This window comes from Chelon labrosus, assembly GCF_963514085.1.
Source record: "Chelon labrosus genome assembly, chromosome: 2".
In the NCBI taxonomy this organism is placed as follows: Eukaryota; Metazoa; Chordata; class Actinopteri; order Mugiliformes; family Mugilidae; genus Chelon; species Chelon labrosus.
In genome coordinates, this window is record NC_140338.1 from 30,132,370 (window position 1) to 30,156,075 (window position 23,706).

The 23,706-nt window shown below is 39.5% G+C and overlaps 3 protein-coding genes across 4 annotated transcripts; all 3 read left to right on the plus strand.

The window, feature by feature from the left end:
- Positions 1-2,977: 2,977 nt before the first annotated feature.
- LOC311494968 (ecto-ADP-ribosyltransferase 4-like) lies at positions 2,978-3,742 on the plus strand (the record flags this gene model as incomplete). Its single annotated transcript, XM_084554248.1, has 1 exon — positions 2,978-3,742. The coding sequence occupies one exon, from the start codon at positions 2,978-2,980 to the stop codon at positions 3,740-3,742; it is 765 nt and encodes a 254-aa protein (XP_084410374.1).
- Positions 3,743-8,791: 5,049 nt separating this feature from the next.
- On the plus strand, positions 8,792-9,500 carry LOC311494979 (ecto-ADP-ribosyltransferase 5-like; the record flags this gene model as incomplete). Its single annotated transcript, XM_084554260.1, is given in 3 exon segments — positions 8,792-9,122; positions 9,124-9,444; positions 9,446-9,500. Coding segments are annotated over 3 exon segments (600 nt in total). The 5' UTR covers positions 8,792-8,898.
- A 5,176-nt stretch (positions 9,501-14,676) lies between these two features.
- On the plus strand, positions 14,677-19,661 carry LOC311497717 (ecto-ADP-ribosyltransferase 4-like). 2 transcript variants are annotated; one of them, XM_084558083.1, is made up of 3 exons: positions 14,677-14,972; positions 15,161-15,258; positions 18,786-19,661. In XM_084558083.1, the coding sequence occupies exons 2-3, from the start codon at positions 15,184-15,186 to the stop codon at positions 19,506-19,508; spliced, it is 798 nt and encodes a 265-aa protein (XP_084414209.1). In that variant the 5' UTR covers positions 14,677-14,972; positions 15,161-15,183; the 3' UTR covers positions 19,509-19,661. The 2 variants fall into 2 exon arrangements, with proteins under 2 accessions (XP_084414209.1, XP_084414208.1); XM_084558082.1 differs by having other exon boundaries at positions 14,677-15,258.
- The last annotated feature ends 4,045 nt before the right edge of the window (positions 19,662-23,706 follow it).

The window sequence follows — 23,706 nt, forward strand, 5'->3', positions numbered from 1 at the left end:
ATCAGTGCTAGCCACCTCACCACTGTGCGGCCCGGCGTTATAACAATACATAGCAGTAACAGGATACAAGTATACAGTCAGCTGCAGATCCAATCTCATCTAAATATTTTAATGTTGGCACTGAAATTGAAGTTAAGAAAAAAAAAAGATGTAATTTTGCGAGATAACGCAAAAACTTTGCGAGATCTCGGAAAAGTTTCATTTAAGTTGATGTACTTCCAGGTCAACTTAGAGACCATAAACAAAGAACAATGGAGAGCGTTCATCCGTGGGCTGCCCTCGAATTGTGAGAGGTGATCTTGGAACCGAAAATGGCTATGTTGGAGGCTTCCAGCGTTTCCTCATCCCCAATCCCCCAGATAACACCCTTGACAGTTACTTGGATGGAGCCAGGACCGCCAATCAAAGAATTCAATATAGGTGGCGTTTTCTTCGCAGCCAGTGCGTGGAGTTCTGGTTATCCCTCCGACCTCAGAGAAAACGGGTTCTTTGATGGTGGACTTCTGGACAAAAGCATCCTTCAGTTTTGTTGCATGGAACTCATCCAGGTGAGTTCATGAATTATAATGTTTTCATATATGTGTGCCTGTGTATATGAGAGAGAGAGGAGGATGGAAGGAGGAGAGAGAAAGACAGAGGGAGAGGAGAGAAAAGGAAAGGAGGTAAAGATGAGACAGAGGGAAGAAAAAGACAAGAGAGGAGATGAGAGGGAGAGAGAAGAGGGTTAATGGTATAATTTAATACTCATTTAAGTTGACGTGTATGTACAGTCCTACCTAAATGTATTCTTTTTAACAGGATGAGTTGGATGACACTGCACAGGTTTGGAATGCACACACCATCAGGCCCTCGAAGAACGTAAACGTCCCCAGCGGTCGGCCTAATGTGATGTATGCCTTGCCTGAACTTTACGGGACAAGAGACTTCCTTTCCACAGTTGAAAATGAAGATGTTCATCTGTGCAAAAGCCAACGTGTCTTTTGACCAGACCATACCACACGGTCAGGATGTACATGATCTGTGCAATATCTTGGTAGATTCAGATGACCGAGTACCATTTGAATCTACCAACAGATCTATATGAGGCTGTGAACTTGTATCTGCACCTAAGAGAGGCCATCAGTGCATCTCTGTAAGTCACAAGTATTGAGTTGTGTCCTGTAGGAGCCAGAGAGTTGTCAGCATGTGGTGGTGTGTGTTTAGAAATGGGACACAAAAATTGTCTCTGTGATAATTAACAGGACTTTTATTACTTCTAGAACCAAGTAATACAACCATCTGGTGACATCTAGTTGACATAAATGCACAGTCAAGATATCTGCAACCTGTGTTGTGAAATGTCAGAGAGGTAGAAAACAGAACAAGCATGTGATATTTTTAACAGTGGAAATATTTTCTAATTATCCTGTATTGTTTCCCAATATGAAATCCTGTCTTGCAAACCAATTAATAACAAACTAATAATAAAAAAAATAAAAAAAAAATGTGCCACATCAGTGTTTTTTTAATTAAGACTGATCTGTTGAAGGTCCTTCTTCTTTAGTGCAAATGTAAAATCTAAGCAGCTTCAGTTTGGTTTGTTCATACAGTCTACCAACAGTGTCATCCAAAAGAATCTGTTTTCTTTTAAAATCACAGACCTCAAAGGTAAAGTCATCAGCTTGTCCTTTGGTTGAGTGCCCATTTGGGAACAACAGCTCCTTTCCTAGCTCCAAAATCAGAGCAACAGTTGTTTTTTCCACAGATACATGTCATGTTCCTCCGCCACTGTTGGTTCTTGCTTGATGGTATACATTATTGTAAAAATGAAGCCATCCAATTTTCATCTTCCTGTAAGTCTTTTCTGCTGCAGCATTTCCTGCAGCAAAACCCTCACCCGGGTTTTGGAGCACACCTGATGAACCACACAGCACACCTTTTGTCCTTGATCTCATTTTCCAAGTTTCTATTTTATCTTTAATCTTTGTAGAAGAGTCTCTTTATCAAGGCTGTACATTGTTTGTTGACAGAAGGAAAGGACAGCTACTCTGTCACCATATGAAGTGATATATTTGGCCATTTGCTCATCAGTCGTAACGGAAATCACTGCCTTGTCAACCTGCAAGCAGAAAACAATTAGAATAATATTAGAATAAATACTTTAAATGTTTATTTTGAACATGAATTATAAATATAAAGAAGGGGGGAGAGAGAGAGGGAGAGAGAGAAAGAGATATGGTTTACTTCACACTGTCATTTCTATTCTGCAGAAAACTGGTCTGTTTTGTCTTTATTTTAATGGCTCAGCTCAGTAGTAAATGAACAGCCCTGCACGTGGCAGCATATTTATCTGTTGAGGCAAAAGACAATTGTCTGTCAGTGATCTGTTGGTTGATTTAAGTGCCGCCCTGTTATATTTATGTAGTTTTGGATTTGTTTAGGATTGGCCAACATTAGGGCGTTAATAAGCTAACTGCAAACACACATCCAAATGTGTTTTCAAGGTTTCTGCACAAACTGCGTCACACCATGCCTATTATTTCCTCTTTAGTGTTTGTGGTCACTGATAAATCCTCGATGAGGAATATTTGTAAACCTTTCGAAAGTACATTTTCAGGATAGAAGTATTCAACTAGACCAACCTCTACACTCAGTGTGTGTCTCTTGCCATGACGTCCACAGTTACCATGGTAACCACTTTTGTGGCGCAAACAGACTCACAGCTCGATGTACAGCAAAGTGTATAACACATCAGCATCCACACCTGTAACATATCGACAACATCTGTGACTGGCATGACTTCACGTTAGAGCGCTAACAGCTAGCGTACTATTAATGCTTTTTTTTCTTCATGTCCCCTTAGCAGCTCCGTATAGAGTACACATTTGATACAGTGTGAACACATCTTCCACCACTACAGAATGGTATGAATTCCACCTGGTGTTATGTCCTTTTTTTTTAATGCTTTTTCTTTCTCCTCTTCTAGATCAAACTGGACATGGTTAAAGACGCTGTGGATGACATGTACTTCAACTGCAATGCAATGATGGCACAAACTGTCAAGGACCAATACTTTGACAAAGAGAACAAATCCAACAATATATTTGGAAAAGCCTGGAAAGAAGCAAATGGTTGTGCAAACAACGCCCTAAAAAATAAAGACAAAACAGATCAGGCATTAACTAAGGATCACATGCTAGCAATCTGTGCTTATACAGCTATATATCCAGATATTTATGATGACTTCAATAAAGCTGTCAGGACAAACAGAACAATCTATGGCGCCACCTTTCCATACCACTCCTTACATTTCTGGCTGACATCTGCTGTACAGATCCTCAATAACAATAAAAAATGTCAGGATACTTACCGCAGAACCAAAGATGTGTTTACTGGCTCTGTCAACCAAATAATCCGCTTTGGTACTTTTGCCTCCTCCTCATTATCACCAAACTTAAAAAACTTTGGTCGCAAGACCTGCTTTAAAATTAAGACCTGCTTAGGTGGTTACTTGAAACATTATTCAGACATCAAAACTGAACAAGAGGTGCTCATCCCTCCCTATGAGATGTTCAAAATAACTAAAAAAAATAAAGGTACTGGCAATCTAGCTGATTGTGAGGTTGTCTATTTCTTGGAGAGTGTAGGACTGCAGAGCAATCTAAACTGCTATGCTGCAAGAAATTCCAAACCCTCAAAGCTGTCTGTTTGGTGGGACAAACTGAAAGCTACTCATGGTTCTCTAACACGTGAAACAAAATGAAAATGCACAGGAAACCAACAAATACTTCTAATATTACCCCAACATTCCCCCTGAGTATTGTTTGATTATTTCTTCCCTTTCCATCTTTCCCAACATGTTGAACAATATGAGCAACAAATTCCTAAAAGCTATTTGTGATGTGCTGCTTGCATTTATCAGCCTTCATACTGTATGTGAAATGAATGCTTTGCTTAGAAAGTATCTGAATGAAAACAATAAATTTGTTAAACAGCTAAATCTGTTTTGTTTTAATGATGGGTGTTCTTTGAAAAAGACTTTGCAGCCTGAATTAGCCTTTACTAGCAGTAAAGTCTGCTATGTCCAGTCTGTGTGCAAGAGCTCAGCAAAAACACACTAATGGGTGTTTCTATAATATCGACATGTATCAGTCCCACCTGTCCCGCAAAATCCCGAGAGAAAGACTCCTGAATCCCGTCCTACTCCCCATGTTGTTGTCTAAAGTTGGGCGCACTCACCGCATTGCAGCATAATTTTTTAATTTAATCTCCGGCTCCTTCCCGCTCCCGCCCGCTCCCTTTGATTATTTGCTCTATCCCGTCCCTATCACGTTACCTACAGTGAAATTGACTCCCGTACCGCGGGAATACCGTGACCCACGGGAGTCCTGAAAAATTGTCACCCTCTAATTCCATCCAGGCCCTGCGCCCCCCCCCCCCCCGCAATGGCTCTGCGCCCCCCCCAGGGGTCGCGCCCCCCACTTTGGGAACCACTGGGTTAACTGGTCATACTAAATAGGCCATTGGTGTGTGTGATAGGGTAAATAGTTGTACATTATATGTGTCTGAAAACAGCCACTAACTTTGACTGCTGTAAAAATCAGATAAATATTTTTTTCAACATTTTTTGCTTAAATCTCTTAATCATCCTCAGTCATGATCAAAACTACTAAATATTTAAAAAAATATATGCATTAATACTAAAAACATTTATTAATACTAAATATTAAAAATATAAATATATAAGTCACAGTTCGGTACATACCTCTGTGTGGAGGTCACGGTTCGGTACAACGGTAAAAAAGCAACAAAAACTCACACATGTATAAGACTAGCTTGTTTCATTTACTTTGAACAGACACCAAATGACTGAAAAAAATAAAAACCACCTCCTGTTTTAAAAGTAAAAAACAAAGGTAAAAAATAGAATAAAACATAAAACCAGTGCATTAGGAGGGTTCTCATACCATTCATTCATTTTGTTCATCAGAGGAAAAGAAAAAGCTCAATTTCACGTAGAGATAAACTGAGGTAGTCAGGTAGCAACTGGCAACTTTGGTAACTTCATTATAAGAAACTAACATTTTCAGTGTTGTATTGTGATGGCCACCTGCTGCTATAGGGCCTGTTCTGTGTTTTCCCCCTTGTTTTGTTTGTCTGTTTCTGCAGGTACCTTAGTGGGCGGGTCTCAATTTGACTGATCCTTTAAGATCTTGCAGTCGCGGTCCTCACTCTCTCTCTCTGCTTCTAGACCTCGATCCCTCCAGCATCACATTTTTGTTCTGTTGGCTTTGGCCAACCTGTACGATTAGCCTGTGTTTCTCCATTTTTTGTCATGGCTTACGAGCCAGGTAAACATACTCTCACATTAGCAAACAAATCGAACAAATATTTTAAATAGTAACAAAACTGAAAATCTCTTGAAAATATTCCAAAATACAGTTTTTTACAATCACTTTGCTACTATTTTCAGAACCTTGATGTCATTTTTCAAAACTCTAGACACAAAACTCAAAACGGTTATCACTTGTAACACAGGCTGTCTAATGTTCAAAACATGCATTGTGCATTCACATCTTTAAATAAATCTTGCACTTGCACAATAATTGGTTCAAAAAACAAATTTACTGTGAAATACCACTGAAACAGAACTATAGATCACCCACACACAAGCAACCGATAGTTTCACTGTGTCATTGTTCGTACAATCATTAAATATTGTAGAACAAAATAGGTGATACAGGTTTCATTATGGTACTACATGTACAGTACAGTAAATACATCTCTGTAAAAGTACTGCAGTATAGAGAGAATACTACAAAGTTTGTAATACAGTATATTGATGCAAAACACTAGATAGATAGATAGATAGATAGATAGATACTTTATTGATCCCCAAGGGGAAATTCAAGACAGTACAATCACAACATAGGTTTACAGTATTTGAATCAAAGCAAAAATACTGTAATTAGCTATGAAATACAGTAGAAAATAAAAGACAGTACTGTAAAACATCAAATGCAGTGTTCCTCAACTTGCTTGCTTGTACTGTACATGTAAGAAACAAAACAGGAGTGATTACCGTACTTCTACATTGTCATCAACTCTGTGTTGTGGATTTTGCCACAGGTTCTCATCTACATCACAATGGGTGTATTCATTAGCCAAACATCTTGGAAAAAACCTTCGGGCATGGCGAATCTAGGCCTGACAGTGGTCTGCTGTGATGTCATTGCAGGCATCATCCATGGATATTGTAGTCTAATTGGTTCATGCTCCACGCTAACTGGTGACAATGAATCTCGTTACGTAAAGTATCTTGAAGCTTTCATGATTGGACATGGAAGATTGTTTGTCTGTTTCCATACAACTATGCATTTAGAGTGAAGCAACAGTTACTTATCATTTTGTATCAATTGATAGTTAGATAATTGTAAAGAAATGAATAGACACTCATTTGAAATGTAGTGTGTGAATTGGCTTTTGAAATAGTAGTACTTTGATGTTACAGTAAGAGTAAAGCAACAGTTACTTATCATTTTGAGCAGTTGTATCAATTGATAGATCATTGTAAGGAAATTAATAGACACTCATTTGAAATGTAATGTGTGAATTGCCTTTTGAAATAGTAGTATTTTGATGTTAAGTTGTATCATATTGAACAGGTGATTTTTTTTGAATGAACAAATGATCTAAGTTTTATGTGTATTGTATCCAAGCAATTGAGAAAAGGGTTAGAGTTTTGAAAGATGTGCATTTTGATCATTGGTTGTGAGTTTTGTGTCTAGAATTGTGAAAAATGTCATCAAGGTTCTGAAAATATTAGCAAAGTGATTGTAAAAAACTGTAATATTCCAGTGACATACTGAACCTCCGCGAAACATCGTCAGCAGTCTTTGTCCGGTCCACCACTTGTGTGCTATCACCATTATGTTGCACCGGGAAACCAAAGTATTCCCACACTGGTGATTTAAATGAAGACTGTGGATCGGTGGATCACGGACTTCCTGTCTGACAGGAGGCAGCATGTGAGGCTGGGAACACACATCTCAGACTCCTGTACCACCAGCAGGCTGTGTCCTTTCACCTCTGCTCTTCTCCCTGTACACAAACAGCTGGCCCTCCAGCAGAGGTGGACAGAGTACGCACCTTCACTACTTGAGTAAAAGTACAGATACTCCTTGTCAAATATTACTCCAATACAAGTAAAAGTAGCTTAGTCAAAATATTACTTAAGTAAAGTACTACAGTATTTGTTTAAAAAAAATACTTAAGTAAAAGAATTTAAAAAGTATCTCAGGAAATACAGGAAAGGAAAATAGCTTTATTGTCATTATACAATCCACTCTACAATCCACAGCCTCACTCTTTCTCTTGCAGACAGCTTCTCTCTCTCTCTCTCTCTCTCTCTCTCACACACACACACACACACACACGCACACACACACATACACACACTACAAGCTCATTCAATTACATTTACAATGTTCATCAGCAATTTAACAAACATTAAGCTAGCTAACGTCAGTAGCTACTTTACATACCTCGACGTGCTTTTTAAGGCGAGTTCTTGTAGGCCGTGATATAATTTGTTCGCGGTAAGCACAACAAACATTTAAACTGAAACGAATCAGTGTTTGTGGAAAAAATCTCAAACGTGTTTCTCCAGGTGTTTCTCCAGTTTCTTCCTGCATTGTATGGACTGTATGGCATGACGTAGTACAGGTACACCAATACGACTAAGACAAACCATATGCGAATCAGCAGAAACAGTTTATTTTCTCAGAATTTTGAAAAAAAATAAATAATCAGCTGAGCTCAAAAGTAGCGAGTAACGAGAGCATGAACAGAAATGTAGTGGAGTAAAAAGTACAATATTTGTCCTTCAAATGTAGTGGAGTGAAAGTTAAAGTATCCCCCAAAAATAATACTCAAGTAAAGTACAGATACTCATAAACTGTACTTAAGTACAGTACTCAAGTAAATTTACTTCGTTACTGTCCACCACTGCCCTCCAGTCACGGGTCTGTCAAGCTTCTGAAATTTGCGGATGACACCACCCTCATCAGGCTCATCTGAGGTGGAGATGAGACCGCAGACAGACTAGAGATTGACCGCCTGGTGACTTGGTGCAGCCGCCACAACCTGGAGCTGAACGCCTCCAAGACAGTGGAGATGATCATGGACTACAGGAAGAACACAGCCCCACTCCTCCCCATCATCCTGTGTGACTCTACAGTCAACGCTGTGGACTCCTTCCGTTTCCTGGGCACCATCATCTCCCAGGACCTCAAATGGGAGCTGAACATCAGTGCCCTAATTAAAAAAGCACAGCAGAGGATGTACTTCCTGTGGCAGCTGAAGAAATTTAGACTTCTTATCTGAGCTCAACGATTTGGAATCCAAAAAACCTGGTAAGTTGATCTTTTAATTGGTTGGACAGAAACCAGTCTATACAAGTGTATTTTCTCTGATGTCAAACAACTTTTGTGTTTGTCTTGTGTGTGTATGTGTACAAATTCAGAAGCCATCAGAAGCCTAAGTGCTGCGATGAAGGGTACCATGCTGGCTGTTGCTCCACTGTGTTTGTTCTTCTGTTGGATTCTTCCCATAGGCTCTGATGCGGTGAGTGGACCATTCCAGCTAAGGAAATCTAGGATGTGGAGAAATCTATGAACTTCTTATTCAGAAACCAGTATATGCTAATATCTATATGTCAGTCACACACTGATTCAAAATACAGGTCCGTCAGTCTAAATAAGCTAATAAATTAGCATACTACCATCATTGATCATTTAATTGCACTGTGTGGATGACTTCACTTTTAATTACAGAATGGTATGAATTGCACCTGGTGTTATGTCCTTCTTTCAAAGCTTTTTCTTTCTCCTCTTCTAGATCGATCCCATTGAACTGGGCATGGTTGAAGATGCTGTGGATGACATGTACGACAACTGCAATGCAAAGATGGAAGAAATAGTCAAGGACCAATACTTTAAAAAAGAGAACAGACCCAACAGTATATTTGGAGAAGCCTGGAAAGAAGCAGAACATTGTGCAAACAACGCCCTAAAACATAAAGACGAAATAGATCAGGCATCAACTAAGGATCGCATGCTAGCAATCTGTGCTTATACAGCTAAATCCAAATATTTATGTTGAAGTCAATGAAGCAGTCAGGACAAACAGAAAGAACTATGGCACCTCCTCCTTTCCATACCACTCCTTACATTTCTGGCTGACATCTGCTGTACAGATCCTCAGGAAAAATCAACAATGTTACAATACTTACCGCAAAAACAATGTTGCGTTTACTGGCTCTGTCAACCAAATAATCCGCTTTGGTACTTTTGCCTCCTGCTCATTATCAGCAGACTTGAAAAATTTTGGTGTCAAGACCTGCTTTAAAATTAAGACCTGCTTTGGTGCCTTCTTGAAACATTATTCATCCGGAACTAAGCCACAAGGTGCTCATCCCTCCCTATGAGATGTTCAAAATAACTAATGTAATAAAGAATTAACAAAATGATCTAAAATGTGACGTTGTCTATGTCTTAGATAGTGTAGAAAGGCAGAGTAAGCTAAACTGCTATGTTGCAAATAAGCAAAAATAAAATGTATGTTAAAAAATTGTTCAAACGGTGGAGCAAAGTGAATGCTAGAGTGGGAATTAGACCATGTTCAGTTAACTATGTGCATAATGCTACTCATTAAAACATTTCCATTAATTCTACTCAAACTCAAAAATTTCACTTGGGTGTTTGATTATTGTAGGCTTCAGTTTCCCTCTTTCCACAGCATTTCAAGCAACAATGTCTAAAAGCCATTTGTGATGTGTTTTTGCATTTAATAGGTTTCATAGTGGATGTGAAACTAATAAATTTGTTTAACCAATAAAACTAGTTTTGTTTTCTTTGGTGACTAGCAGTAAATACATCAAATATTTCAGTTATTCAGTGTTTAGCAGGAGTTCTTTGCATGGCTGATGATGGGTGTTCTCTGAATAAGCCTTTATGGTCTGAATTAACCTTTACTAGCAAGTCAAGTCTGCTATGTCCAGTTTGTTCAGCATTCAACAAAACACTTATTACCTGTCATCAGGATGGCCTGACAGTAATAGCACTCATCTTAGAGGTGCAACATGTGCCTGTCTCCAGGGTCTACATTGTTGTGAATCCACGTAAGAAAGTAATTTCATGTTTTTCCAGCTCACTTCAAACCAATAAGAAAAGAACGGAGAGAACTAACCAACAGATGTTTCCATAGTTTTATTACCACCTTATTTACATGTAACGTAGTAGCAGTGCTATATATTCAAAGCAGTTCAGTCAGGAGACACATCCTTCTGAGTGAGCAATGAATATTTAATCTTAATAAAGTGCACATTAAGGGAACTGTGAAGGTCTTTGGCAACAAGGAGCAACTAAAACATTTATCACATTTGACTGTTTAATCAAGAGTGAACAATATAGATTAGATTTGATTTAATAATGTGCACAATAAAAAATGTCCAGTTTGATACTGTATATCAGACCTTACCTTACAGGGCAGCAGTTAATTTGCACTAAAATACATAAAATAACATGAGGCATGAGAAACACACAGGAAGAGGAACATGAGCTGAATACCAGAACAAATTTAAGGACATCATGTACATAATGATAAAAAGTCAGAATGGACAGAAGTGAAAGAAAAAAAAGGCTGTTAGACCAAAAGGTAATTTAAGGTCAATGAGGACCAACTGATAGAAATGCAAAGAGTCTAGCAGCACAGTCATTTACATGTTGTATCTAATTAGTTTTTAACTATAATCACACTGAGAGATGACACACACAGCAAAATCTAGTTGACCAAGAAGGGAGAGCAGCTGTTGATTTAGGCAGCACAGACTGGACTGGAAGTGACACCTTCATTTCAGTTGAGTCTAGCGTAGTAGCAAGGACCTCCAGACATTTGACTTGGATTATTATTTCAGTTTTTGACACAGAAATAATGAAAGCTGAAAGCATGTCATTCGTGTACCACTGTACAGTAACATCCACATTCAATATGGACGTTCATTCGTATAATTTCATGCCAACAAGGAAATGTTATTTAATAATATAATGTGATTTTTGTCAGACACACTCAGTTTCAGTTTGAACAAATTAAAGAAACTGGACTGTGTGCAGGTTTCTGTGATGTGTCATTTCCATGCATCCATCTATCCATTCATCCGTCTTCCTCCCTATACTTACTAGCATTGAAGGGATTCACTTGAAGCCAACAGGATCATGTCATCTGCTAAAAGCAAACAAATGGCTGACGTTTTCATAGTAGACACAGTCATCACCCTATTCTACTTTTCCCTCTTTGGTGTATTATTGCATTCTCCTTCTTTCCTGCGTGTGCAGCAGCTAAACAAACATCAACTCTTCAGCAGTTTGCGTTCGCTTGCATTCATACTTGACTCTATACTTATACTAATACCTCCATACCAGGCTCTGTCTCTCTTTCTCTCATGTCTGATGGGACTCCAGTGTAACAAGGTGATAACTGCCTTTCTCTTCCTCACCTTTTGTCAACATTCAGACCATCTCACATCTCTTCTCAATCTCTCTGTTTTCCATTTCATCCCTTCCTCCCTGCTGGCCTCTCCAACGCAAACCCCTCTCATCATGTTGCTTCCACTGAGAATTTGAAAAAAGTTAAATCAAAATGCTGGTTGGGCTGAGACATATACAAACATAAACCTACACACACAAACCAAGTTGAAAAGTGTTGAAAACATCTCAAGACAACGCAGGTTTGGCCAAATCACTAGACAATGCCACCATCTGCTGGAATGTTGATGAAACACCAATCCTGGTATGTATGACTTTCTGTAAGAAGATGATTTGGCAAGTCAGTGGAACAGAAGCAACAGAACTCAGTCATGTTCTGTTGCTTCTGTACCAGAGTCCTGTGTTTTTACTTTCCATTATATATGAAGAAAACAATTTTCCTCATATGAGAAGTCCAAAGATCTCCTGTATAAAATGTCATTTAAGATTATAAATATGGTAACCAGTCTGAAGTCCTTTTAAAATAGCAGAATCTGTAAATACACGTCAGCTCTACCCATGGTACTTATGCTCTATGAGTAATTTCACAATCACAAAGTGAAAGACTGCTAGAATTAGAAATGAAAGAAATATTATGTATTAATATATGCTCTATATACAGCAGAGAGGGTTACTACACATGTTTATAACAATCACCAAGCTCACACTGTGCAACTGAGCTAAGAAGACATCACAACTAGACTTCTCAAGTGTTGTTGATAGACATGGCCCTCTGTCTAACCACAACTGCAGCATTTATTATCATCTATACTCAAGCGCTTTTTCCTGTTCCAGCTCACATTGTGGTTTAAGAACAACTATTCTTGCCACAAGCAGAAGTACATACCATGTACAAGCTGGTATTTTTCTAAAGCCCTAGATACCACATCCTGGTGTTCTACTTTGAATACTTAAACAAGTTTTTGTGTCCATCTCATAAATGTACAGCAGGTCTAACATTCACCAGAGTCACTTATCTCTGGTAAAAAGATTAGATTAGATTAAATTAGATTCAACTTTATTGTCATTACATGTACAGGTACAGAGCAACAAAATGCAGTTCAGCATCTAAGCAGAGTGCAATAGGCAGTAAGTGCACGTGGCGCAGGTACAGGTTGTTTTTGACAGCATATGGACAATATTTACAGATAAAAACCTATGTACAGGTGAGACCATATATAGAGGCAAATGAGCAGGAAATACACAATGATTGAATGAAGTACTATGAACATATTATACAGATGGATGTGTTCGTTAAATGTGAGTAGACTATAAACAGGAGCTATAACATAATTTACAATAAAGGAGATGGGCAGATGATAAATTAGATGATACAAAATACAGATGAAGTGAACAATTAAGCAGTGCATAAATAATAAACAGCAGCTACCTAATGTTACTAAACTAGTGCAATATAATAATATTTGGTTCCTGTGATGCGCTGGGCAGTTTTCACTATGCGCACAGTTGTTTGCACTCCGCGACAGAGCAGCTCCCATGCCAGACTGTGACACAGTTGGTTAGGATGCTCTCAATCACGCAGTGGTAAAAGTTCACCAGGATGGCTGAAGACAGTGGTTCTTCTTCTGTGTCCTCAGGAAGTAGAGGCAATGGTGAGCTTTCTTGACCAGGCTGGAGGTGTTGGTGGTCCAGGACAGGTCCTCCGAGATGTGGGTCCCGAGGAACTTGAAGCTGGAGACAAACTCGTTGATGTGAATGGGGTCATGCGTGCTTCTTATCTCCTTCCTGAAGTCCACAATGAGCTCCTTGGTCTTGCTGGTGTAAAGGAGCAGGTTATTGTCGGCGCACCATGTGGCCAGGTGCTGTACCTCTTCCCTGTAGGCTGTCTCATCGTTGTTGGTGATGAGACCAATCACGGTGGTGTCGTCTGCAAACTTGATGATGGAGTTGGATCCATGCACAGGTCTGCAGTTGTGCGTGAGCTAAAGAGCTAAAGCAGAAGAGTTGCAGGCAACACAGCCAGTTGAACAACCAAATGAAACTGGGCAATACTTTTCTGTGGGTTTGTCACCAAAAGCACCAAAAGCAACACCTAGTCATTCCATCTGTCGGAAAATACTGCTCATGGGTGGGTTTAACATAACCACAGATGATGAACCCATATTTGCAGATTGCACCCATAGGTAGGTTACAAACATTCAGCAACTTATGGTGGTCTGAGTAACATGTTCACTAATAACTCCTGAATGTTTTCTTTTAGCTCAGTGTATTTTAGTATCAGTCAACCTAACTCAACTACTGTCATGTAATTTGATTTAACCCGTTAGTTTACACTGGCACTGTGAATCCAGAATGAGCTTTGTGAAGCTTCTTATTCATACTTTTGTTCGGATTTATTTCAGTCAAAGTGTTAATAAACAGTGTTGTATGCCTGTTTTAGAACAAAATGCTTGATGCTTAGAGAAAATTACAGTTTTATGCTTTTTTATACAGTAGCAGACAAAGTTAATAATCAGGAATTATTTTTACTGATATATGAAGGCAATTAAGCCTCCAGATTCTTCCTAATATTGTGTAGGTCTCCCTTGTGCCTCCAAAACAGTTGTGACTCATCAGAGAATGGACATGGGCCTTCTGAGGGTGTCCTGTGGTGTCTGGCAACAGAATGTTGTTAGTGGGGGCCTTTGGGTCCTATGGGTTGAGAGGAGGGGCCTCTGTGGATCACAGATACTTGATCAGTTTGGGATCTAGTGAATTTGGAGGCCAGGTCAACACCTTGTGCTGTTCTTCATGTTTTTTGAGTTGTTCCTGAAGTGTTATGTGTGTGTGTCTGTGTCAGGCTGCATCCTGCTGGGGTTGGGGAGCCAGGACTGCTCTGGTCTAGAGTACTACATGTCTAAGTAACATCCACATGAATGCCAGGTCCAAAAGTTTCCCAGCAGAACACTGAATTGTCAAAAGATGTTCAATGTTATTTACTTCACCTGTCAGTGGCTTTAATGTTGTGGCTCATCAATGTATAATAAATAGATCTTTAAGTTTTATTGGCTGGTGTTTCTTCCTAAGACAATCTAACTACCTATGACATTTTACTGAAACAAGTACATACTATATGTGTCTTCTGCTTCTAAACTTAATTTCCTTTGAGAGGAAACAGCATTTTTACACCTTCCATCAAAACCACACACAGAACTGGGTGAACGTGTGCATGTGCTCTTGAGCTCACTGCTCACTTCAATAAGACCTGACAATAAGACTATGGTTAGGTTTCAGGTTAGTGAAAGCATAGTCTTTGTGTGTATGTGTGTGCGCGTGTGGGTGGGTGTGTGCGTGTGTGCATGTGTGCGTGCGTGTGACGAGTATATATGTAGAGTCCCAGAAAGCTGACTGCCTGTTGAGTCAAAACTTTTGATCTGAGCAGTTCACAACACTTTATCTTCTGAAAAACTGGTGAGTTCATCTTTCAAAACGTATTCTAATATAACATAAAAAACTAATGCAGCTGAGTTAGAAGTTGGAGACATCACAGTATATTTAAAAATACATCACTTGATAAGGTTGTGATGAATCTTAAATGACATATTTGTACCTGTTGTCTCTGCTGTTAAACAACATTTGTCTTGTGTGTGTAAATCCAGAGTCTGTCTGCCTAACTGCAGTGATGAAGGGTATCATGCTGATTTGTGCTCCACTGTGTTTGCTCTCTTTCTGGCTGCTTCCAATCAGCTCCAAGAAGGTGAGTGCGCCATACCAACCAAGAGAATCTGTCTATACAATATTTTCAAACGTATGCATATCAGCAGTTTTTATTCAGAACTGACTCACACTTCAAAGTCAAAGTCAGCTTTATTGTCAGTTCTGACATGTGCAATACCTACACAGGATTGAAACTGCTTTCCTCAAAGGCCTACGGTGCAACAACTTAAATTTTAAATGTACAAATCCAACATTAAAAAAAGAAGAAGAAAGCCGGCCTGGGAGTTCTGAGTTAATGTGTGCACGGAGCAGAACTGGGAGAGAGGGCAGTGCAGGTAGAGATTTGAGCAGTGTTGGGAACGTTACTTTAAAAAAGTAATTAGTTATAGTTACTCACTACTTGTTCCAAAAAGTAACTGAGTTAGTAACTGAATTACTCTATAATAAAAGTAACTCATTACCAGGGAAAGTAACTATTTGCGTTACTGTTAAAAAAAAAAGTTGCTATATGTCAAAGAATTTGGATTTTTTTGAGCAGTTTTCACAAGTCAGTTGAAATGAGTAGAACAGACAGGTGTTTGTACATAACTTTTGATATTTATATATATATTTTATAATTATATTTATATTAAATTTATTTTTATAATATTTATATTTCGGTAGGGTTTAGACGGCGAGCTATCGTCTGTGGTGGAGGTATCGGTGTTTTTGGCCACTAGCTTTGTAAATGCGTGTGTCGTTGTGAGATGCTTCATTAAATTAGAGTTGCTTACAACGGATGTCGAGAAAGTCTTTGCTCCTGGACATAATGTACACATTACATGCACGTTCCTCCCTTTGACCACAATTAATTTTTTTATTTATTGAAGTAGTGTTTATATCTCCACCTTGAAAATGCCAACTTTTCATCGGATTGCTCCTGACTCGCCATCTCTGCTGCTTCATCGAATCTCTGTTGAGCTGTTGTGTGTGTGTGTGTGTGTGTGTGTGGCGCGTGTGCTGTCATGTGTGTAAAACCACTGGCTCTGATTGGCTACCATGAAACATGACTCTGCCTTAGCCAATCATAATCGCTTACCTCGTTATTAACCCACCTCCTCACTAGCGGTGAGCCAGGGGTGCGTTCGGATTACACAGTTTATTCAATCGATGTATAGTAACGCACCGCATTTAACGTCCAGTAACGTTAACGGCGTTGTAACGACGAGAAAAGTAATTAGTTAGATTACCCCGTTACTGAAAAAATGACGGCGTTACCTAACGCCGTTACTTTAAACGGCGTTATTCCAAACACTGGATTTGAGCATCCTGACAGCCTGGTGGAGGAAGACTCTGCAGTCTCCTCTCTGATCACAGCAGACTGAGGAAGTTGTGTGATGGGTGGGTGGGATCACCACCTGCAATATCTGTCTCACCCGCAACACAGAGGGCTTTTCAGGTGAGACAGGCATTGCAGATCTCCTAGAGGGAAGGGAGAGAGGCACCGATCGTCTTCTCAGCTGCTCTCAGTATGCGCTGGAGGGTCTTACAGCAGGACGCGGTGCAGGCGCTGTACCACACAGTGATGCAGCTGGTCAGGATGCTATGTTGGTAGTCCAGGAGAGGTCCCCTGTGACGTGCTTACCCAGGAACTGGGTGCTGCTCACCATCTACACAACAGCACCGTTGATGGTCAGCAGAGCATGCTGGGTGTGCATTCTCCTGAAGTCGCAATTTGTGAGATTGTTGTCTCCACACCACATCGCCAGGCGGGTCACCTTGCTCCTGTAGCTGGTCTCATCTCCGTTGCTAATGCGATCCACCACAGTTGTGTCGTCCGCAAACTTAATGAATAGGCTGGAGCTATCCGTCAGTGTGCAGTTGTGGGTCAGTAGAGTGAAGAGGAGGGGGCTCAGCACACATCCCTGGGGGACCCCTGTGTTCAGGGTGATGGTGAAGACTTGATGCTGGGTTGAAAACCTTCTCAATTTAGAGATCAATCTTGGCTCAGTAAGCCCTAATATTTATTCAGATTAAAAACTGGACCCATGGCTTCATCATTTTCTCAACAGTTATAGTTTCTAAAGTGCACACACTCTTTTGTTTGTGTCAATCACACACTGACTTACAATAACGATACATGTGGAAATGAAATAATTCCACTATACTTACAGGTGATGACTATGACTATGACTAAGTGTAAAGTATTAACCATTCCTGCATCACTTCTCTTGTGGTATTTTGCTGATTGCTATGAATTACTAGCATGATGATACATGGATAATACAGAACCATTAATGCAATATGATAACAGTGTCAGAGACAATTCAGTGTTATAAATCATTTTACCTAGATTCTGAACTTTTTGCTGTTAATATTAAAGTTAAACATGAATGTAAAGCTGAGCAGTGGCGGCTCCAGAGATTTTCTGTTGCAGATGCTATGGGGATGCTCAACACTTGCTTTAAATTTTGATGCGTTTCATTATGGAGGTCGCATCGGTCCACCCTTGGTATATATACATACACACGTACACGCCCGCATTAACTATACTATACATATATACGAATACATGTAAAAGTATTCAACACAAGTAGGGTTGCCAACTCACTGAAAAATAAATAAGGGAAACCTCATTGTCAGGGCCGGCCGACCCGGTTGCCTTCACCCATGCTGGCGTAGTGAAAATTTTTAGCCCTTATTTGCGTGTGTGAAATTATATTTTAACTATTTGACTCGAACCTGAATTTAATTAGATGCATATTTCTGAGTGATATAAACACATGGAAAACAAATTATTATTCAAATTATTTATTTTTAAAATAAAATAAATATCTTTCTTAAACAGAAACCTGTCCTGCTGAACTTAAAACTGTATAAATTAATATAAAACAATAGAAAGCAGAACATTCCTCTTGTAATAGTGCAAACAGGTGCAAACGTGTGAGTAAAAGTTGTTGCTTTGATGTCTTCCGGTATCTTCTTCGCAAACAACAGTACCTCGACCAGTGAGATGAGCGGGATTCCTGCTGTCATCTCATTGGTCACAGAGCAGGAGATGGCCTGGGAATAAGTTTACCGTAAATGTTCATATAAAGCACCCTGTTGTTCATTCATTCCATTGACATTTTACTCACTGTAACGCTTCGGCCTAAAATGCTCCGATCACGAAATTACACAGCCAGTTACCAACATGAATAACTGCTAATATCACCCGCAGGACAAACCGTAACGTGGGCATCCTCAATGGAAAAGGTTCACAGCGCGCTGCGCCCATTGGCCAAAGAAGATCACCTGTTTGGGCCTCTTTTATTTTTTCAGACTAAAATATTTATTAGATTTATTATTTAATTCATATTTTTAAACCACGTGAAAAAAACTATTCAAATATGACATTAAAATATAAATATAAAAAAATCACAGACATTTCTTGGGTGTGCTGGGGCGGGTGCTATAGGGGGATCTACAGCACTTAGCTCCTCCGTGGCGCCGCCACTGCCACTGATATTCCAGCACTGCACGATTTTACAAACTGCATCTCGGCATCTGTCCATTCTTCTCACCTTTGCCTTCTTCTCCTCCCTCTAGAGCAGCAACCAGGCCATCCCACTGAGCTTTGTTAAAGACGCTGTGGATGACATGTACTTCAACTGCAATGCAGCGATGGAAAAAATGGTCAGGGAGAAATACCTTAAAGAAGAGACCAAAGCCGACAGACCATTTGGAAAAGCCTGGAAAGACGCAGAACGTTGTGCAAAGAACGCCCTAAAAAATAAAGACGGAATAGATCAGGCATTAACTAAGAATCACATGCAAGCAATCTGTGCTTATACTGCTGAAAAGACAAAGATTTATGACGTATTCAATGAAGCGGTCAGGACAAATAGAACAATCTATGGCACCTCCTCCTTTCCATACCACTCCTTACATTTCTGGCTGACATCTGCTGTACAGATCCTCAGGAACAATCAGAACTGTCGGGATACTTACCGCAGAACCAATGCTGCATTTACTGGCTCTGTCAACCGAGTAATTCGCTTTGGTTCTTTTACCTCCACCTCATTATTAGGAAACTTGACACGCTTTGGTGACAAGACCTGCTTTAAAATTAAGACCTGCTTAGGTGCCTTCTTGAAACATTATCCATGCCAAAAAGATCGTGAGCAAGAGGTGCTCATCCCTCCCTATGAGATGTTCAAAATAACTAATATAATAAAGAATAAAAAAAATGATCTAGAATGCGATGTGGTCTATGTCCTGCAGAGTGCAGGTCTGCAGAGTAATCTAAACTGCTATAATGCAAAAAAATAAAAATAAAATGTATGTAAAAATGTTCAACCGGTGGAGCAAAGTGAATACTAGAGTGGGAATTAAACCATGCTCAGTAAACCATGTGTGCATAATGATGCTCATTAAAACATTTCCATTAATTCTACTCAAACTGAAAATTTTCACTTGTTTGATTATTGTGGGCTTCAGTTTCCCTGTCTCTTTCCAAGCAACAATATCTGAAAGCCATTTGTGATGTGTTTATGCATTTAATAGCTTTCTTACGGGATGTGAAACTAATACATTTGTTCAAATAATAAAACTATAATAAATACAACTTCTTCATGACTACGACTAAATCCAGCCTCCCCAGAACACCACAGTACAGAAGAGGGCACTGGCAACGATAGTCTGGTAGAACATGTCCAGCAGCTGCCGCCTGCCGGCAGATATTAAATGACCTGAGGAAATAGAGGCAGCTTTGACCTTTTTTGTATATAGAGTCTGTGTTAGCCGACCTGTCCAGTCTGTGATCCAGATGTAGAGCCAGGTACTTGTAGGTCTGAACCACCTCTACACACTCCCCATTGATGATTACAGGCTGCAGGTTGGGCCTGGACCCCCAGAAATCCACTACCATCACCTTGGTTTTAGCTGTAATGATCTGAAGGTGGTTCACTCCGCACTATGAGACAAAGTAGTTCACCAGATTCTTCTGCTCCTGCTTGTCACAACTGTACAATGTTTAAACCCAAATGCACGACTTAAAGAAGACAAATTCACCCAGTCTTTATTTCTGATGAAAAATCTAAAAATCACTCTTCACAAGGCAAAAACTCGATAACAAAATTAATGACTATGGTGACACAGAATCTCTCTGAGGAAAAACGTAATCCAGGGTAAAATAACAAAATATAAACAAGGAAAATAACAAAAGGTCAAGGAATACTATGACCTGGTCAGAACAAGGCTGAGACAGAGCTGATTCCACTGAATAAGACAGGACGAACTGGCAAAGGACTACGGGAGACACAGGCAATATATATGTATGCAGTTGGAAACAATGAGGACGGGGAAGACAATCACAAAGGTGGGGACATACAGTAAGGACAAGCTAACTGTAACACAACAGGAAATGATTAACAAAATAAAAGCAGAAATAACAGAAAAATAAAACACAATACAAAACATGAGATGCTTTACTTCCTCAGTATGACACTGCTCTTGTCCATACCTGATCCACACCAGAATTGCAGTGTCATCTGAGAACTTCTGCATATGACATGACTCTGTGTTGAAATTGACTTATCCTCTGAATAAGCCTTTATGGCCTGAAGTAACCTTTACTAGCAAGTCAAGTCTGTTATGTCCACTGAGTAAGAAAGCGATTTCATGTTTTTCCAGCTGTGCTCACCCTCACTTCAAACCAGTGAGAAAAGAACTGAAAGAACTCACCAACAGATGGTAAATGGCCTTGTTTTTATATAGCACATTTCTACCTATTGGTACTTAAAGTGCTTTACAGTCACAGACACATCTACCCATTCACTCACACAAGCACACACACATTCACACACCAGTGTCACTGCACTGGGAGCAACTGGGGGTTCAGTGTCTTGCTCAAGGACACATTGACACATGTGGCACATTTCGGGGATCGAAGCGCTAACCCTGTGACTCGTGGACACCCCATTTGTGGACAACCCGCTCTACCCATACTGAGCCGCAGCCAATGTTTCAATGTTACATGTAACAGTGAACTAAACCAGAGTAACAGTGCTAAATATTCAAAGCAGTTCAGTCAGGAGAGACATCCTTCTGAGTGAGCAATAAATAATTAATTTAATAAAGTGCACACTAAGGGAACTGTGAAGGTCTTTGGCAACAAGGAGCAACTAAAACGTCATCACATTTGAATGTTTAATCAGGAGTGAAGAATATAGATTAGATTTGATTTAATAATGTGCAGAAAATAAGAAAATACCCAGTTTGATATATCAGACCTTACCTTACAAGGTAGCAGTTAATTTGCACTAAAATACATAAAATAACATGAGGCATGAGAAACACACAGGAAGAGGAACATGAGCTGAATACCAGAACAAATTTAAGGACAGCATGTACATAATGATAAAAAGTCAGAATGGACAGAAGTGAAAGAAAAAAAAGGCTGTTAGACCAAAAGGTCATTTAAGGTCAATGAGGACCAACTGATAGAAATGCAAAGAGTCTAGCAGCACAGTCATTTACATGTTGTATCTAATTAGTTTTTAACTATAATCACTCTGAGAGATGACACACACAGCAAAATCTAGTTGACCAAGAAGGGAGAGCAGCTGTTGATTTAGGCAGCACTGACTGGACTGGAAGTGACACCTTCATTTCAGTTGAGTCTAGCGTAGTGTCAAGGACCTCCAGGCACTTGACTTGGATTATTATTTCAGTTTTTTGACATAGAAATGTCAAAAGCTAAAAGCATGTCATTTGTGTACCACTGTACAGTAACATCCACATTCAATATGGACGTTCATTTGTATATAATTTCATACCCTACATCATTAACAAGGAAATGTTGTTTAATAATATAATGTGATTTTTCCCAGACACATTCAGTTTTAGTTTGAACAAATTAAAGAAACTGGACTGTGTGCAGGTTTCTGTGATGTGCCATTTCCATGCATCCATCTATCCATTCATCCATCTTCCTCCCTATACGTAGTAGCATTGCAGGGATTCACGTCAAGCCAACAGGATCATGTCATCTGTTAAAAGCAGACAAGTGACTCTGATATTCATAGTAGACACAGTCATCACCCCAGCTTCACATTGATTTCCTGGCTATGAATGTCATAAACAGGAGTAAAGACAAGGGGCAGTCGTTGCTGAGTCTACCAGAAACATGTTTGATTTAGTGCAGAGTATATAGACACAGCTCTTACTTGGTTTATACAGGGACTGGATGGTTTGTAGAAAGAGCCATTGTACCCCATACTGCCTCAGAACCCTCCAAAGTGTTCCCAGAGAAATGCTGATTCCCACAGGAACTCTCCAAGGATGAAGAGCTTGTCCGTTGGTCCATGTCCTGAATGGAACCCACATTGCTCCTCCTGGTACAGACGTTTCAGGGGCAGCTGAGCAGTCTCAAACTCAATTAGTGAGTATGAGACTGCCCTCTGGTCCTCCTTATGACTTTTTTATTATTTAATTTGTCTAAAATGTTGCGACTGTGACAAACCAAGACTGTTTTCTTTCCCCTCTTGTATGGCCTTTAAAACTAAGACTACTACCTACTTTGAGTAGCCCTGTTTGTTTGAGCCACCTGCATACACTGCTAGGTGAGAAGAATTAGCTAGAATAATTAATAAATTCAATCACTGATGGACATTCAGGTAACACTGTTTAGATGGTCTAACTGAACGGTCAGACGGCGACTCACTGTAGGTGTCATTTTATTTTAGAATAATTCATATCAGAACTGTCATTTCTGTTGAAAATGGCGGAAATGGAAAATGGAAAGTTCCTTAGCAATGATACAGCATACCAATAACCACTATCCTAATTTGTTTATGTTTGTGTGCGTGCCTTTGTGTGTGTGTGAGTGACTCGACTGTTATGTGGCGGAGTATATAAGTCCTGGAAACTTGCCTGTCTGTCTGGTCAAAACTTCTTATCTGAGCTCAACGATTTGGAATCCAAAAAACCTGGTAAGTTGATCTTTTAATTGGTTGAACAGAAACCAGTCTATGTAAGTGTATTTTCTCTGATGTCAAACAACTTTTGTGTTTGTCTTGTGTGTGTATGTGTACAAATTCAGAAGTCATCAGAAGCCTAAGTGCTGCGATGAAGGGTACCATGCTGGCTGTTGCTCCACTGTGTTTGCTCTTCTGTTGGATTCTTCCCATAGGCTCCGATGCGGTGAGTGGGCCATTCCAGCTAAGGAAATCCAGGATGTGGAGAAATCTATGAACTTCTTATTCAGAAACCAGTATATGCTAATATCTATTCAATGAGCTCATCTTTTCAAAAAGTATGTAATTTCTAAGTTTCATGAGATCTAATTTGTGTCAGTCACACACTGATTCAAAATACAGGTCCTTCAGTCTAAATAAGCTCATAAATTAGCATACTACCATCAAATTTTGATTGTTCATCATTTAATTGCAGAGTGTGGATGACTTCACTTTGTGTCATGTGTTATTTGTTAATTCAATTTAGATTTTTTTTTTAGATTTTTATTTTT